At 38.1% G+C, this 19675-nt stretch overlaps 1 protein-coding gene across 1 annotated transcript in view; it reads right to left on the bottom strand.

Moving 5' to 3' along the window:
- Positions 1 to 19675, bottom strand: part of HSF2BP (heat shock transcription factor 2 binding protein) — a 34651-nt gene that overhangs the window by 13275 nt on the left and 1701 nt on the right. Inside the window, exons 2-6 of the mRNA XM_074929393.1 lie at positions 18896 to 19046; positions 14030 to 14133; positions 9851 to 10000; positions 5612 to 5750; positions 3374 to 3491 (exon numbers count right to left, since the gene is read on the bottom strand). Of these exons, the coding sequence (XP_074785494.1) occupies positions 3374 to 3491; positions 5612 to 5750; positions 9851 to 10000; positions 14030 to 14133; positions 18896 to 19046 (662 nt within the window). The remainder of the gene's footprint in view (positions 1 to 3373; positions 3492 to 5611; positions 5751 to 9850; positions 10001 to 14029; positions 14134 to 18895; positions 19047 to 19675) is intronic.

The raw sequence follows: 19675 nt of genomic DNA on the forward strand, positions 1-19675 counted from the left end.
CCTTTATACCACCTTCACCTCTAGTACTTGCACATTCTAATAAGTATTTTGATAACTATTGGAAAAATGCTTATTGAAGTAAACCTTAATAGTTAATAATTAATGGATAAACAATACTTTCTGAGTGTTTTTTTGTTTGTTTTGGTTTTTTTTGTTTTTTTAATGTGGAGGGCTTTAATTATGCACTTCATAGTCTCCCTATTTAGGCAAGCCAAATTTAATTAACATCTTGTACTACTGTATCTGTCGATGCTTTCTTGAAAATCTAGAACTGAAAGCACAGCTAAAGCCTCTTCTTGTCTGCTTAATACATTGGATTAGTACATAAAATGTACTTATATGTATTACTTATTTTTACCAGCTACTTTCAACTACTACATAAACAGAGTTGAATATTCTTAACAACTTAACTATAGCCGTGAACAGCTGTGTAAATATCAACAATTACAAACATTGAACAATCCCTATACCAATGAGAAAACCTGAAGTCTTTCACACCAGTGCTACTTCAGAAAAGCAAAGACACTCATGAGATTTTATTCCCAGCACTCATAGATGCCTTGGATATATTTATTACATATGCATGGACTACAGTGGATATTGTAGCAGTGCTGAAATAAATGACAGTTTTTCCCTGTAAATATTTTATTTATATACTGGCACAAGTAAAACACAGGACTACTAGAAGAGGAAAGAGAATTCCTCTCTATCAGCTTACTTCCTTTAACACAACTGTGTATAGAATTAGACTCACAGTTTCTCCTAATTTGTCACACAGTAAAGAAAAATATTTTTGAAAATAAAAGCTAGAAAAGAATTGTAAAACCTCAAAACTGAGCAAAGGACAAACATATTCTTGAAAATAATAAGCCAAATTTTTACTTTAACTGATTCAATTTTAAATTGGTGATGTCATTCCAAGTAATAACATGGCGATATTTTGACAAAAACATACTGCATTTCCAAAATAATGTACAGACATTTTCATCTATGAGGTAGTTTTAAAAATGTGTCTGTGTGTATGTGTATCAGTGTGTGAATAAACATTATTTATGATGACTCCAGAGTCTTTCTATACATAACTTATCACTACAATTTATGTTAACTATCATATCCTTATTTCACAATTGCCTTTCATTTTGTAGTGCCTTATGTTCCTTACAGTAGGCAGAAAAGGAGTTCTGCCACATCTGCTTAGATTGCTTAAGATTAACAAGCAGCTAAAAAAACCTTACATACAGGTTTTAACAATTTAAAAACCAACCAACCCCTAAAACCCTTTGCTGGGCTGGAAGAGTGGAAAATCCCCAAAAAGCACAGGAAAGAGGGTTTCAAGAACAGTGACAAGACACATAGGGATCTCATAGACAAAAAGGAATCTGATCACGGACATGAAAGACAAACACAGGGAAAAGATTCTGCACTGACACATTTGAGCAAATTAGGAACCATCATTCCATGACAAGGCCATGAACAAATCTTTCTGGCATTTGCTCTAATGTCATAATAGCATTTTTTAAAATCAAATGGTAAGTTCATAGTAAGAAAAAAAATTGTTGGCTCTGCGGAACATCAGAAAACATTACAACTGCACTGAATTCAAACTATTGTAACATATGCTTAATGTTTCTCACTTATCAAAAAGCTTGTGCAACCTCTTTTTTAAGCTTCACTCAATTTGTTAGCCTAAGAGGCTGGCCCCTGTTGAATCCCTAGCCACTTCATGGGATTGTTTTATGTATATTTTATCAATATTGCTGTATGGCAGCCAAGTTTATATCACCATGTGTAATTCTTCTGCAAAGCAGGCAGATTTTGAAAGGTAATTAAAATACCATCCAAAACATCAATTCAAAAGGAAGGCCCTCAAATCCAATTACATTAATACAATCTGAAATGATCAAAAATAATTTATCTGGCCCCACAGACACACATTCACTTGAAATTCAGAGTGTGTGCGTGCACGCATGCACATGTTTAGGAACCCTTTCCTTCCTGCTTTCCAAATAAAGTCCTTTCTTTTTAATTTTTTCTGTACAGATTTTGAAACAGGTCCTGTTTTCATGGGTTTTTTTTGTATATACATGAAGGCACAAATTCCTTTTTTTCTTAAGTTGAGATTCTCATACAAATCTTTCAGCTGGGCTTTAGAAAAAAAAAAACAACAAACCACTGTTGCAAGAGCTGACTACCCTGTTTTGAGTTCTGACCTTCAAGCCCAACACTTGGGAAACAGTAAATGACTGACATCAGATTATCTAGCCACTAACTACAGCACAGGGTACTCGGCTTCCCCCTCACTACTCAACAGGGAAAGGCAAACATCTCAAAGGGCAACTCATTCCCCCTAACACTGGCTGACTGAGTGATCATCTGACACCACCATCTCCTTCCACTGACTGTGGGAAGGAGCCCAGACAGTTAGCAGATACTTGACATCTAGCTTTCTGATAGCTGAGGTTAGGCAAGATAAACCTATCCGAAGTTAGGACTGAGCCTGATTTCATGCCTGCATGGATGCAGTCAAATTACTGTGGCTGACTGGGCTGCTGTTTGTCAGCTGAGCTGTGACAGCTGGCTCGGGTATGAATTCTTTGTGTGTGTATCCCATTTATGAAAAAAACCACCACACTGGCTTAAGATATCTTTATGAACAAATTAACCAGATGTAGAGGGCAAGTGCCCACATCTTAGCCAATGAAGAAGTTCTCCTTAAGCCACAGTAATTTGCTCAGTCAAGGCCATACATCCTCAACTTGTAACAGCTCTCAGAAAAAGGCAAAGACAATAGCTTATTTCATCTCTCCAACTTTTCCAGCATCTCAACTGTGTAACAGAGCCTTTTCTTTACAATGCTGTATCACAAAGTCCCTTTATAGGCATTACCTTTTACAAATATAATTGCATGGTGCTTCTGGCTCCTAAGTAGCATTAATTTAATTTTTGCTCTTAGCAGACACATAACTCACTTTTTTCACTAAGCAGATGTAGCATTTTACAGTCTTCATATTAGAAAGGAAAAAATTTAAGTCCACGTTTCCCACATCCTCTCCGTTTTAAAACCTGACCCCACAATTTCCTTATCCGATCCTCAACTCACGAGCCCCTCCTAAGGTAGAAGAGTGTATCCCTGCTCATCTCTACAATGTTACTGTGCTTAAGAGGCTTCTGAAGAGACAAAACTTGGATGAAGCTAGCCTTGTAGCCAAGCCTGGTACATGTGCAAGGAATGCTACTGTGAAAAGAGTTTCCAAAATTATGTTGCCCCTAGAGGAAAGGAAATAATGGGAGAGTGAGAAAACTACTGTCATCACTGTGACCTACACTGCAAGATAATACATTTCATTTGAACGGGGAAAAAAAGTAATCATACACTTTAAATTTGGTACAGAGTCCTGGCTTCATGCTTCCCAGGAGGTGCATCATTGTGTCCAGTAATTCACGACTTGAACTAACCAAGAACTCACGGCCACATGCCAGCGCAGCCACATCTGTGAGAGAACACAAAACATCACTATAAAAATCATGTTTCAAACAAAACTTTATGCTAATTATCAGGACCACTAAAAAGACATGTCAGCTGTGAAGAACAAACTATGGCATCTATACAAACTTCAAACTATATTAATCTACTTAGAAAATACCAAAGCAACAAATTACACTGCTCAAACCCCTGCATAATTCTACTTTTTGGTAATTAAAATATCTATTCAAAGTGGCCAGTATCCCAATAGTGACACAATGAATTATGAAACAAAAGGTTGGATTCATCCACAAATAATATGGAACTGATTTAAAGCTGAGCATTGTATAAGGTCCCACTTTAAAAAAATATGATTGCAGGTTGTTTTACAATCACTCAATCCAGTATACCTGGCACATTACACAACTAAAACTCTCATGGACATCTACTCAAAAGCTCTTTTGCTACCTCTCTGCAAGAGCTGCACTATGCATGCAAACCAAAAGGCAAAAGTATTTCCAAACACTACTGCTCCACAGCAAACTTTCCTTTAGTGTTTTCCCTTATGCTTGCCCCATACTTTAGGGCATCCTTATGTGCAACAGGAATCTTCCAGCAATCCAAGCTTTTTTGTACAGTGCAACAGGCCAAGCCTCCAAACGTGTGAAGCACAGTGTATCTAACTAGTGACAGAACCTGGTTCCCTGGAATCCCATTCAGGGCAAGTTTAGTGATCTGCTGTGTGATACAGTTCTTCCACTTTCATGCAGTTTCAGGTTCCTTCTCCTATGTACATACATCATGATGCCTTTTTTGACTTCAGAATAAGCAGAGGTACTATGGATACAGCATATAATTAAAGACTGTTATCACAGTTTTTGTGCACACTGGCTGTGTTAAGACTGCACTGAGAACTTCTGGTGTTTTCTAACTTCTGAATGCTTAGCACTTCATGATCAGTTGCTCAGTGTTCTTTTAATGCCGCTTTCAAGTGTAATACTACCGTACAGTGTAACTACGGAGAAGGATTAAACTGGTACCTTCTACATTGTTCATCTGACTGTGTCCTTTATCACATTTGAGTTTCAGTAGCCCAAATTACAGAGACAAAGACAAATCTTGGTAATATCAAATTCACTGGCAAAATTTTTATCAGCTTTACTGAAGAAAGACTTTGTTCCACCATCCTGATTCCTCCTCAAGCAGAACCCCAATACCTCCCAACCTCCAACCTTTAAACATTTTATTTACTTCTGCTATGCTTTTTCTGGGTTTTTGTTGGCTTGTGGGGTTTGTTTGTTTGTTTGTTTTGTTTTTGTTTTTTAAATTTAATGAAGCAATTGGACATAACTGGATTCCACCTTGGTACAGTGGCATAATGCATCACATACTTTTTATTACAATCTTTAATGGCAACACAACACCTAAAACCACACATGCAAAAAAGCTGGTAATGTAAGAGTCACTTCTTTGTATAACTACCCACTGTTTTATCTATGTTGCATTGTGTCATTTTAACAGTTGCAGAGTTTCACAAAAATGCAGATTACATATCAGCCCCATTTCTCACAGCCTTCCAAGTCAAGGGCAGCTGTACTAAGATCTGTGTCTTTCTACTTATTTTCTAACCCTAAAAAGAAACAATTAGTATGGAAGTCAGGTTTTGTTTCTCTTAGCACTATTGACTCAGGACAGTGAAGGTGTGGTCCATCTGACAGCAACAAAATTCTTAAGCAGTTTCAAAATGCTGAGCACATACCTTAAGACAGGGCTGATCTACTTGAATCATCTGCGATTCGTATGTTTTGACATTTGCATTATTGGCGATTCAGAAAGTAAATTGCTTGATACTTACAAACTAAGGTGAGCATATAAGACTAGTATTTTACTTCAGACTGAATAGAAGTGTTAGGGAATTTCAGAACTCAATGGCTCTTACTGGTCTAACCCTTAACTGCGTCACAGACAGCACAATGCCTTGTAGAAGTGTCAATGACAAAATTTGCTAGAACTTTAAAAAACTAGGAAGTCACCCAAGATACCAACACCAACTAAACACCTGACTTTTTGAAAAGCTGCAGCACAAAAGGCAATATAGAAGTTCCCAGTACATGTGGAATGCTATTCTGAAAGATAAGATTAACTTACTTGTTACAATCCCTGCCAAAGCTAATACAAACTGATTTTCATCAGAATCCAAATCCTGCTGTTTCATGTCTTCACTTAATGACTTCACAAAGCTCTCCATGGTCTGTGCAGTGATTGTGAAAAACTTCACTGCTTTACTCTGCAAGCACAGAGGAGAAAAAAAGATTATACACACCACAGCAACTATGATTATTAGATGCTATAGTAAAACTGGACAATCTTTAAAATTACTAAAACATCCAGTTACTTTAAAAAACTATAGGAAATAGCAAGTATGCACTGACATGTTTGATCTCCTAATCTTTGAATCCATTACCTCAGAAGAAAATGGGAAACTACCCAATGCTACATTTATTTATAAAACTAAATCACTGTGTATTTACCTCCTAAACCCAGAATAATACATATCAAACAGCAGAATTAAAGCTCATTTTCAAAAGTGAGGCTATTATCTTTACTTTGCAATAGATGCACCAGGTATTTCACATTTACTGGGCTACTACAGCAGCGTTTGTCAAGACCCTATCCAGCTGAAGAATAGAGAACAACCTGATGTAGTGATTTGATATGAATTTCCTAAGAAAACCTATGAAATACCCAGAAAAGCAGCAGAATTTGATTGGATCCTAACATGATTCATTAATTGCTCAACAAAGAATGCAGAAGAGGATAGGTAGACATCCTTTATAAAAAGAAATGGAGGTCTCTTCTGGGTCACTGGTTGAATTTAAGTCAGAAATGTCACATGAGAAAGACGATCATCACACAAGAGCATAAAAACAGGAGTACAATCTGTAATTAGGTTATGCAGACTTTTCCCCTCAGCTGGAACACTGCTCCACTCTGGGGTATCTTGGTTGAGGAAGCAGCCACATGGTACAAAGCTCAGGGCAAGGCAAAGAGCCTGGTCAGAGGTGCACACAGAGCCTACAAATAAGGACTGAGAGAACTATTTCTGTTTATTACTAATTCTGACCTGTAAAACATTGCTAAAACACGATTTCCACAAAGGATGCTGGGTTTTGTAACAAAAACAGTGTAGCAGGGACCCCATAATGCCAGGTTGCCCAGTGTCTTTAATTAAATTTTGCCAGTTGTTTCATGAAACAGATGAAACTTTTAGTCATTCCTGGCAGTGACCCAATGGGACAGCCCAAGAAATGCCTGAACTTTTATTCATTTTGCAAAGTGACTCAAAATTTTAATATTTTGTCAAAACTACTGCTTTCGCAATATGTACAAAGCTACTGGTAACCTTTATTCCTCCACTGGCGCACATTCACCACATCAAAGTTACACAGTTCCTGTGGCGTGACTCCAGCAACGCATCATAAAAGGGGGCAGCCAATACTCAGTATCTTCACAAATGACATTGTGGCTCCAGAAAAGCAGGAATGAAGGGATCGTGGGGAAAGAGAATGATAAGAAGTACACTTCCGCAAGTGCTGGATGTAGTTTTTATACTTATAGGGACACCACACTTCAAAGACAGCAATTTTAACATAAGCAGTGACTATAGTTCAAGGAGCAGAGGGCATGAGAGAAAATTAAAAGAGCCTACTACAGCAGATGAGTATAAACTATTATGAAAATATGTAATCACAGCAGAACAGAGTACTAAGCAAACCAAGTAGCTGGTATGTTGCACAAAAAACAAGCAAAACCTTCTGTTTGCCAGTCTCCTGAGGTGTTGCTGCTGTCCCCTCTGCTTAACCTTTTTCCCAAATAGCCATTAATTAACTAGCAGTGAGGTCTGAGGAGCCACAGAGACCAATTTATAAATAGCACGCATTATGTACTCTGTGCAGTCTCTTATTAGCTTGACAGTATTTTCATGGGACTGAAGAATGTCTCACCCACAGACACTGAGATAAGGAGAGTTCTGAGAGCAGCCATTCAGATGCTTGAGCTCAAATGGTGCAATGAAACCTCTGCTGTCCAAGTAACTCCTGCATGAAAACATCAGTTCATCAGATAACTGAAGTAGGATCCAAAATTTCTCCAGTTGAAGCAAGCTTTCATGTTGTTCTGAAATTAAACCTTTGGTTTGTGTTTCCACGCAAGAGCCCTGTCATGTGGATATCTGGCTGAAGATTTTTGAAAGACATCTACAATGATCTCACAGCAATTAATTTACTTCCTTTTTAGCACATGCAGATAGGCATCCTTGAACACTCTTGGTCATGCTGCTTCTCTGGATGTTTCTTCAGGTTCTCTCTAGGCATGCTATACATGGGTAGAAACAGCAGGCATCTCTCCCTCACTGCTTGAAATCTACTTGTGTTACATTTCAAATTTGCTGCTCAAGTTTTGACTTTCCCAACCCATATGGACACAAATGGTGTATTGGTCCCAAACATCATTTCAGTCAATATGTACGGCAGAACGGTATGGAAGACCTACTTCTGTATCTGTGCAAAGACTGAAAAAAGCTGGAGCATTGCTCTCTAAGGCATGAAATGATTCTGAATTGATGCCACCCTCCCCACATGCTTAAATAGGAGCAATGGTTTCAAAGCATTCTTGATGTTGTTATAGATTTCCGCAGTTCACAACATCTTCTCAGGCGAGGGAGGAAGATGCTGTAAACTGTACAACTTGTCTAAAATAACTCAAACCAAAAACTTTGTATGAGAAATCTCCATTATCTTTCAATAACCTGACTCATTGCCAAGTTGTAACCTGTGGTTGATGCAATGCTATACAACCCATTTACGTTCTTCCTAGTGCTTGTTGCAAACCCAAGCACACTTCTTACCATGTTATGTGCACCATCACAAGAAAATGATGCCCAGAAATGTTGCTATGACCTTCACCAGAAGTATATCAGTTCAATGGGCTGTAACGATTCCTGGGAATGAATGTTTTGCATTTCAAACAAACACAGAAACAGAAGTATTGCATCTTTACAGTTGGGCTTTTTACCCTTATACAAATCATCAGGTAACAGTTTTGGTTTTACCTAATTCTACTTAATTTTGATACTTAAGACTGCTTTCAACAAGGCTTCTACTGATTTTACTCTCACCTTGTAGAAACAGTCATTTTCATCACTGCTAGTGTTTTTTTTGTGGGAAACATAGCATTTCAATACTGTTTCACAAGCCAAATCACAGCTAGTCACTAAATATTGTCAATTCTTACAGTTTTAAACTGTTCTGAAAACATGGCATGTAATTTTATACTATTTTTGTTGCTATGTGGGGGCTCTGTCGTACCCACCTGCCTTTTTTCTTTTAACTGCTTTATACAGTGTTTGTACAGACTTTTTCCTTAGTAACTGCTGCTGCTTGGATCTTGAATGATCAGAATTTATCATCAAAGCATGTACAGCTTTCTAATATTCAATATAAAGTTATAATTGTGTTTTGGTGCACCCAAACTGGAAAACTTCTTATAAACACACTAGTTTACCACTTACTATAATTAACTAATCCTATTCACTCAGCTGTTCATGCTGCTGAAAAATCAAGCCAGAAGAAACTGTGGCATCAGTTCACTCAGATTAAATACAATTCTTTCTCACGTTGGCTGTGACGAGACTGAAAATCGTATTTTTTATCAGGCCTGTTCCTCTGATCCCTCCTAATTCAGCTGCATTTGGCAGTGAAACCGTGTTAGTTGTAATATTACTATTGTCATTAACTACTGATTTGGGGTTTGTGGGTTTGTTTTGGTTTTGGGTTTTTTTTTTTTCAAATAAGCTACCTGTTCACATTTAACACTGAAGATCTAATAAGATTCACTAGCAGCTAAGCTCTCCAAATTTCCAAGAGTCATGCAAGTATTAAGGCAGCACAAAGATCCAAAGAAGTTGAGAACTGATGGATCTGTCTTCCTTCCACGAGAATAGTTCCATGAAGCTCTCTACAGGCATGGGAACTGCTGCATGTGCCCAAAAATTATTTTTCTTCTTCTGTTAGCTTGTAAAGACATTTACAGTGTGCTAGCTGCAGCCTTGCTTCCAGTTTAACTGTGTGTGGTGGAAAACAGATAATCCTTCTTTGGTAACACAAGAATTAATTACTACGTTTATTCCCAGCCTACCTCCTAACACTTCATAGTTCCAACACTTCTTAAATGAGAATGGATGGGTCCCAAAGAATATACAATTCAGAAAATATTTTTGCTGTCCTATTAGTTTCTGAAATATATCCTTAAAGTGTGTTACAGAGGAAGGTCCTTGTTTTAAAGACCTAACAGCATTACCACCAATAAGTATTCACCTGGCATACTTACTCCTCCTAGAATGGTTTTAACAGCTTCCTCATTGCTAGATACACCCCACAACAGCGTGCACACCGCTGCACCCATTTCTGTGCAATACTCTGCTTGCTGCAGGAGCTGCTGCTTGGCCTCATTCAGCTGCTGGCGGAGGTCTAGTTTCTCCTGAAATAGCGTAAGGAAATTTTGGTTGTACTTCATATCAGCCAAAACAAGTTTTTAGGCTAAGGGACAAAACAAGAAACAACATCATGGCCATATACAAAATGGGGGGTGGGGGGGGTGCCTGCAGTGGCAAACTCAGAGCAGTTGCAGATACCTACCTTCTCTGCTGAGCTATATCTAAGTAGTAAACACATTGTGGAGGCTGACAGTAACCAGAAGTCTGTCCACAAGGTCAGACCAAATGACCCACTGAGACTGAGTGGCACCTAGAGAAGTCTGATAGGAGAGTCTACTCCTCCTAAGCAAATAGCTACACGTCTCTTTAAGAGAGGGAGGATTTCAACATCAGATGTCAACCTTTCCAGACACCTTACAAAAGATACTGTAAACACCTTATAGGAAGGGAGGGTTGTTTTGTTTTTCAAAACATACTTCTGCCTTAGCCAGTGTTGTAGAGTTACTGAACATCTAACATAAATACTGTTCTCTTCCAACTTTTCTTCTCTTGGCACATTCCTGATCAGCAGTGGCAAAGTGAGACAGAGTCCCTTGAAAAACAGACCTAAGGCTTGAAGTTTGGACAGCCTTTCATACCAAGAAAGCCCAGGCACTATCATGCATGCATCACTTAAGTGAGCTGCTCAGTGGTCCTTGCTACAAAGCATAAAGAGAGAACAGAGCAATCCAATATAACCAGGACACAATTTCAATTCAGCAGTACTTTTTTCCAATCACATGGGAAGTTGGTCAGAAGAGTATCATGAGATTAGGTATGATTCTAGGTCTCCCTGGCTTCCTACCAAATGCCACAGGGGTTACTTCTCAGCTTCTCAGCTTAGAGCTAGTGCAGACTGTGAGATCAAGGCAGGGATAACACAGTCTGTGGTCTCTCAGGGTGCGTGGGGGCTCCCTGCTAACTCTGAGTGGGGTGGTATTAGACAGTGCTGCAGGGAAAGATAAAGGCCAGTCAAGAAAAATGATGCTAACTCAAGTATTAAGAGAGAGAGAATCACAGATCACATGATGTCAGAAGAACAGAAGGATCTTGTTCTGCCCATTTTATGGGCATGGGATTTTCAAATTCAACACAGAAAGCAACCCCCTCAGCCTAGCCTCCCCTGTGTGTTTAGCTATCAGGATGAAGTATGGGGAAATGAGAAGGAATCTTTTCTAGTCAATTTTGAAAGCAAGTAAACAGAACAAAACTTTCAATGATGTATTCCCATCAAGATTTTAAACTAAGTATTTGTAATTTTGGGAGTTCACCTCAATGTTTTGCGTTAAGGGTTTGTAAAGAATAGAAACAAACTCATGTGTAAATCTACATAACATGATATCAACAAGTACAAAGCTGCTTGTACTCCGTCATCAATTTCCTACCTAGAATCCTGTATCATACCGGACAGCCTGATTTGCATTGCTTTATCATGCTGCTAATGGAACACACAGGTAGGATTTGTAAAGTTCAAATTAAATTTATCAAGCAGATTTCTGTGCATATTTACTCTCTGGAGTCTCTTTCACCTTATAGTTTAATATATGCAAAAGACTGACGCTGCTGGTTACCTAAGCAAAGAAGTCCCAGGAAAAGTCTCTTGTTTCTTAATATTTTGATCATTTTTAAGCAAGTTAGCCAAATTTTATCTTTTACATAACTCACTGCCAGAACTATCAAGCTTTTCTGCCACCATGTGTATCAACAAAATGTCCACAGACATCTTCCTGTCTGTCTTTTCCACACTGACCTTGTCTAAGGAAAAAACATATTTTAATACATTTTATTTGCATTTGGCATTTGGATGCTAATACTGAACAGTAAGACATAAAACCAATACCAAAGCTAGATCCCCCAACAAGGATGCAAAGCCAGAAGAAGAAATGCCAGAATTTTTAATAGATCAAAAGCAACATCAGAACAAAGATATGAAGCAAGGAAAATAGTACATTCAAGAGCCAGGAAAATAAACGGAGCCTGCAAAAGCAAATAACCTAGCTGGGAGCCACACTCCTGAGAGCTCATATCACAGCACAATCAGTGTGCTATGCAACACCACCACCTTCAGGAAAGGGTCAAGGCACAAAAATACAGCAGGGCTAAGTACATAACTATGAAAAGACAGACAAAGAAGACATTAGCCAAGAATAACATGTGCACTTCAAGTTTTGATCAGGTTCATAAAGCACAATTCCCTAATCAGTGATACAGCAGTGCACAGAAATTTTAGAATGCAAAATGCTGATTTGTGATCCCCTAAGAAAAGGACACTGCTCAACTAGAAAATGCATTTATTTCATGTTTGTTTCAGTGAATTTTTACCTTTTCCTCCAGAATATAAAAATGTAGAAAATAATTAAGAAACTATATGCAAGGATGCCCATAGCAGAACAGCAACCAAATTAAAAACACCATGCAAAGTGATTAACAGGAACAAAAATTACATGTATACATACACCATCTTCTTTTTTCCTGAAGAGCTAAAAGATTTAATGATGTACATAAACACAATCCACTCAAATACATGTCTGTGGCATATAACAGAAGCCATTTACACAAGCAGTATATACTGCACAACAGTAAAGATATGAAAAGCTTTGATCAGGAACACCAAGACAACACCATTCTTCGTAAACTAGCCATGCTTTAAGTAAAACTTTCATCCAAAAGAAATCACAAACCTAAACTACCCGCCATTTATTTTGTAATGTTAACAAGAATAAAAGATGGAATCCGCTTCAGTAATATCTAAAGCAGCAACATTAAATCTTAGAAAGGTTTATCCTGGATGCTTATACAACCAAAGATGTGGGTGCACAGCAAAACTAGCTGTGCACCTATTGCCAAACTGTAAGAGCTCTCCCAGAAGATACTTATTTTGAAGTAAGGAATATCCAGATAGACAACTATTCCATCATACATTACATTCATAACAAACTTCATTCCAGACTGACTTCTCCACACGGATGTGCCCTAAAACTGCTTGGCTGAACTCTTCATTTATTCCTTTTCAAAAATGAAATAATTTCTCTAGATTCATCTGTCTTTGTGAAATCCCAAGGCTGGCAGATGAAAACTCTAGAACCCCAACAAAGTGAGTTTCTGCTGACTACTGAAGATAGCTATTTGCTCCAAGGAAATGAACTTTTACAGCAAATAATCAAAACTGATTCTCACACATCTCAGAAATTAAGCTGCTAGACTGTGTGATCCTATATGAACCCCAATGGCTTCTCAGAAGACCCACAGTCCGAGAAGTCAGTCTTTGCTACTCCTTCATTGTTAAGAATGTCCCCTCTCATAATCACTAAATACCATATTGAGAGAGCAAAAGAAGCCTTGTAATTGTTCTTTGACTCACAGCTGTACGTGGCAATTTGATCAATAGGTGCATCAAGAAATAATATTAAAACTAAACAACACACAGCTTAGAGCAAGCAAAGAGAGAGGCCAGTTTCATTTTGTACACTGCATTACCTACATCATCTTCTCTTGTCCTCTTTGAAAATATGTTATAGTTTAAATTCAAAAGAACTGATTTTGCAAAGGACCTTTTGATGCCAGCTATACCACCATCTTCCCAAATACCCGATGTTTTACTTCAACACGTTAACAAAATGCTAATGATGTTTAAATTTACACTGACCAAAACAAACCCTGCCAAGAAGCCCATAATGCGACCCCATACAACTGCACCTCGCACAGTACAGAAGTCAAGAGAGATCTATGCAGTTATGCAAGAATTATGCACCTAAGCGGCAGACTGACCGTCAGCTGGTACTGCTACTTGTACACATTGAATACTTTTTGGTACTGCATCATATTATATTTTGCCTAGTTATAACAGTGACCATTCTGCTCTAGAAATATCAAGGGGAAAAAATTTACTCACCACCTGCCTACATGAATAGAAATCCAGATTGTTTTTCAGGCTGAGTATGTATTTTGTGACGTGAACATGAAAAACTGATCATTACTGCTTTTGTTATTAAAACTCAAGCGTACAGATACCAACATTCTGAGAGCAAATCTACCTTCTTTTCTCTCATGCAATCAGTCTGGGCTGTTTCCAGACGGGCTCTGAAGTGTTCACAATCCATTTTCAGCTGCTCTATTTCCTCCTCCTTTTTCTCCATGTCTGTGACAGGATAAATCAGATATACGAAATAATGAGTTATGACCAACGGGCTTGCACGAAAGAATCCACTCAGTGCAACTTTAATGAGGTGCTTTAACTATTTGCTTGTGTTAGATCACCTCCTCGTGGCTAAACTGGTATATCGCAATTTGCCACAATTAACAGTTCTGATAAGAAACTAAGGGAACGTGCTTCTGATTTAAACCAGGAAAAGACTGAAAGAATCATATCTAGCTGTTAAATACTGTGTGCTGATAAGATACCATTCTGGCACTGAGCTCCAGCTTCTCAGGGATTTTTAAAAATTCACGCAGTTTTCTACTTCGTTTTCATGACGGTTTTCACGCCTGGTGTCTTTGAAATTCAGAGAATATAGTAAAAACCTAATACCACTAAGGTCAGTCAAAAGTGAGTGTTTCAATATACAACATAAAAATTATATGAACAGTAAAATGCAACTACTCCAAACATTTTAAATTAATGTTTATGAAGTATTATAAGGCATTATAAACTATTTAAACATTATGACAGTGAGAAGCAAATTTTACGATTCCCTTAAAAAATTAGTCTTTCACGTTATCACAAATACATTCCAATTTAGACGCTTTATTTTTAGCAAATGGAAATCAAGTTTAAAGTATTATATTTCACAATCATGATGTCTGTTTTGAAAAATTCACTTTGAAGGACATTTTAAAAAATTGCTGTGTATTGTATTTACTTTAAAAAAACACAGTTCTGGCTGCTTAATATTTATACTGAGAAAAGGAAACACATTTAGGTGATTCCAAAAAGCGATGTCCAGACAGCATCTACTGTAATTTTGGTTAGCTTAAAAAACAAGTTACGCCCCACTTTGAGTGCCCCATCACTGATCATGAGTATGGTCCATGGCTTAACACACTTCAAATACTTCCCTTTACATGTGGTCAATATTTTTGAATGTATTTATCAAAGAACATACCAAATTCAATCATAAAAAAGATCCTTTTATTAAAAAAAAAGTCCTTATTGTCCAAAAAGCTTGGATTCTAGCATTTTATTTAGTAATTCTGCAGTATTTAGAAATAATTCCCTTTTTTTTGTCCTGACAAAATGTTATCTCGAATATATATACATTGCTTTGAGTAGAAGGTATAAAAAGATGATCTAGCCACAAACAGCTTTTCTAAAGAGGTGGAACATATTCCCACTCAGCCTTTGCATGATTCTAAGCCATCAACACTAAGACTTTTTAACAAAGAGGCAAGACAAGGATCCACTCCTAGGAAACATACATGTGCAAGAGCATGCTCTCTAAGCATTCTTTTCAACCTGTAATCAAAAAAAAAAAAAAGAATGAAGAGACGGAACGGATTCATTGAGTTTTTGAGGACTAACTCTGGTCAGCAGCAGGAAACTTTCATTCGGTGGACAATCCAGTCCTGTGCACCTATTACTATGTGGGCATGTGAGTCCTAAGTACTTGACAGAAAGACATCTTAAGCATGAGTAGGGCATGCTCAGCTTACCAAGAGCAGACCAAGAACCTATTTGTTCTTGCCAGGTAAATACACCCAATGAAAATCTCTCTCATTGAAAAGAAACAAGCTCTTCTGAATGAGAAAAATCACTTCCAGCCTTTGAGAGAATGGATCCACCCTGAATCAGTGCAGCCAGCAGACACAAAACAATGCCACATCCTTCACTGGCAAGCTTCAGAGGTCCTAGAACCAAATCTGAATCAGGAGAAGGGGAATAATATTAACTGTTACCACAACGCTACATGTATTTTTTTTTTTTTTTAAGTCCTCCAGATAAAAGAAAAATGTGTCAACCTCCTCTAAGGTATCACATTTTATGCGAAGGGGGGAAAAAAAAAAAGGTAATATTGGAAACTGCTGAAAAGAGACCTATTTCTAGCTGTGCCTCATTTGTGGAAACTCCCATTATGCCCAGTCGGCTCTCCCAGCTCTTGGCTCCCAAGAGAATTCAAGGTTGCATGCACCAGTCCCAACATTTGCCGGCCTCTTGACATACAGCAGCAGAATGACCAGCAGACATTTTGCTGGCACTGAAGACTGCAGCTGCGTTGCTCACTGCTGCACACCGCAGTACTGAGCAGCACACAGGAAAGCCCGACAGGTTCTCCCATCGGCTGCAAGTCCTAGCCCCTGGTAAGAAAGTTCCTTCCCTCTTGACACTAAAATATTGAGGCTCAACTGTCTGTCTCCATCAAGTAAAGGAGCAGCTTTCACCTTCAACTTGGGATGAGCAAAAATATATGAAATGGCATCCTTATATGAACAGGAAATACATAATTTTACCATTGCAGAGGTAAATCAGACTCTGGGAAGAAGCGGCAATTACTCCCATGCTCGACTTAAAAGCAGAACAAGGCACTGGGCACAACAAAAGAAGGCCCATATTTCAGGTGTGAGGTGGACTCATTCTCATCCATGCTATAGGTCACATCAGGAGATCTTCTGGACCAGAGATGTAACCTCAAAGCTCTGGGAGGTGGAGAACTGAGTACCATTACCATAAATGTCAACAAGTGATGGAATTCCAGTCCTAGTGATCCAAATGCTAGATCAATTTTAAATGCAATTTTTAACATTTCCCCAGTGGTCCAAGTTACACTAAACATATACATAATAACATGGAAAATTTGTTGGAGCTATTTTTCTAAGATTCCTGGAGCCAAACACTTCCTGAGGATAGTAAGAACAAAACTGACCTTTCTTTTTTAAATGAACAACTACTCTGGCAAAAGCCTTAGTCAAGACCCTGACACCAGCCTGAAAAGTAGGCAGTGGCTGCACTAACCATTGCTAGCTCAGATCTCAGATATCACCTATGGGATGCTCCCATAGCAAATGGATATCCTACAGACATAAATAAGTAAATAGATATAAAATAGATATCCTACAGTCATATAAGTGAAACATGCAAAGATCTCAAGGTTTCTCAAAGTTGTTCAAAACTCCACCAGTCTCACAACCTAGTGGGCCAGAGGTGCTGAATGTCTCTGACTATAATCTGCACTTCTTGAGGAGCACGAGAACCTGCTAACCACTTCATGTTTACAATACTCAGAAAACTGCAACAGCTGATGAAAAGTCTAGGTAGATGTACAAATCACCCATTAGGCTTCTGCAAGAACAATATGAAAAAACATCTCTAGTAGCTGCCAGGACCCCTGTAAGCTTCATATGCCAACACCAAGAGGCTGTATTTAATAAACAGCACCAGAGAATTCACCATTCTGAGACTGAAGACTGCTTGTGTCCCTGTGATGTCCAACCTTCTTGTGAACTCTATGCCCCAAAACCTCCTTTAAGTCTGACCTATTGTATGCTGCAGAGGTAGGAGCAGACCAGAGTAACAAAAATTACTTGACTTGTCCCGTTGCAGGGGCAAAGAATGGCAAGAGCCTGAATAAATATTCAACTGACCTCATTAATTGCAAAAGAAATCTCCACTGCGGGGTATACTCAAGAGAGTTCAAAGGCTGACTCAGCTTCAGGTACTCCTCCAAAGAACCCAGAGAATGCTGCTGGCCAGCCAGTAGAACATTTGAAGGAAAATCTTAAAATCCCCATGTTGATGCCACAAACCTCCTGCTGGTAGGCCCTGACAGGGTCTCCTTGATGCCTGGTAACAAGGAACTTAAGGATCAGTGAGAGAAATCTTGAGACTGAATGCTGATAAAAGTAGGTAAAACAAGGATCTGACTAGTTGAGGATCTTGAACACAATGCAACTGGAAACAGTTCTTGATGCCTTGCAATAGCATAAAGAGAAAATTTCCTGATCCTATGTCACTTCTTGTGACACACGATGTTTCAACTGGCAGCAAAAGAGGTGTTACAGTCTTCTCATCTCTGTTAGGATCTGATGGCATCGAAGAATCTTTCGAAAGAGAGGATCATTGAGGCAGCTGGATGTATTAGGGTATAAACCCTAATGTATTACGCGGTATTGGAGACAGGCCATGAGGCTCTTAGTCTTTCTTAGCTAGCTGTTGCAAATTAATTTTCAATTAATCACTTGATATTCTAGAAGAGATACACTTCTATAATCTGTCCCAGTGCTTGTCCAGTGTCTTTTCAGACAAAAACCAGTTCCTAGAACAGGTGGATTGTACTGCTTCAGGTAAGCTACAGGCTAGGGATAAAGCTGGGTCAGATTTGCTTTTGATGGCATGCTGGGAGTGGTGCAACTGTTGAAAAAATAATGCACAGAGAATCATAACACTGAAAAACTAGCCTTTGGGGACTGCAGTAAAAAGACCTTCGTAACAGAGGGTCTCCAGCTTTTTTTTTATTATAAGTATTTATGGCAATAAAAGCATACAAGCTAAAAAACAAGACAGGCTAAATACAGTGATATTATCTCTTCCTTTAAATTTAACTTTTTACAGACAGCTACTTACCACATTTTTTTGCTGTGCATCTAAGGTGACATTTTGAAAAACAGAATGCTTTTGCCTCTTCTCAAAGAGGACCCACTGTTTTCATGATATAGCTTCCATTACTGTCTGAACTAAGTGTGTTTTTATCCACAATAAAATATTTTTAAAGATTCATCACATGTAATTATTTCTAATGCAGTTTGTAATTTACTTCGTTACAAACGCATCAATTTACTGAAGCAGTCACTGAACATCATAGTTTGATCTGGAATACCTCCACAAACTCTAACTATTTGTAGGGGCATGACAGTTTGTTCTAAGCAGCTTTGGCAGAACCTGTAAGAGCTTGTAACATGGTGCTACTCACTTGATTCAATAGCATCCAGTTTCTGGAACGTCCCTAGGATATCCCCATTTACTATTTTGGGTAAGAAATCCCGCAGTTGCATAACCTCAGTTGTCAGCCTTTCCAAATCCCTCCTTCTAACTTTAACAAATTCCTCTTTGGTCTCAGCCTTCTGAAATAAAACAAACAAACAAACCAACCAACAACAAAAGACACTGTTAGAGTCTTGCAGTGCTTTTCTGCTTGAATCCCTTCTCTCAGACTACATAATTTCTGTATTACATAATTTCAGAAATTCATAACCTCTTAAAACTATCCAGTATTAACTAAATCCAGAAGTCTCTGAGATGGACTTCTTGACTGTAATTTAATTTTTGCCACTCTAGCCTAGAGCAAATCATATTACCTCTGCATGTTTCTTTACCTAAAATGTGTGCAAAGTATCTCAGAATGCTATAAAAATTAACATTCACATTTTAAAATGTGAGCAGCTATGCATATGCCAAGCTATTGTTTTGAGACTAATGTAAAGGATACAATAACTCAGTTTTTTAATTAACTCAAATATTTGCAAGGTCCTCAGTCACCTTGCTAAATTACAACAGTTCTTTGAGAGGAAAATGTGTATTTCCAAAAGAATTCATCTTTAGTGAGGAGCAAAAAATGTTTGCAACTATTTGCAACCTAATCCGATATGAATCATTAAATCCTAAATTAAGACAAAAAATGTTTACTAATTTCCTCTTCTGCCAAGCTATTGCTACAAAATTACTTTAATTCCACAGTCCAAGAGAGTGTGCG

This window comes from Athene noctua, chromosome 1 (assembly GCF_965140245.1).
Source record: "Athene noctua chromosome 1, bAthNoc1.hap1.1, whole genome shotgun sequence".
NCBI classification, from domain to species: Eukaryota; Metazoa; Chordata; class Aves; order Strigiformes; family Strigidae; genus Athene; species Athene noctua.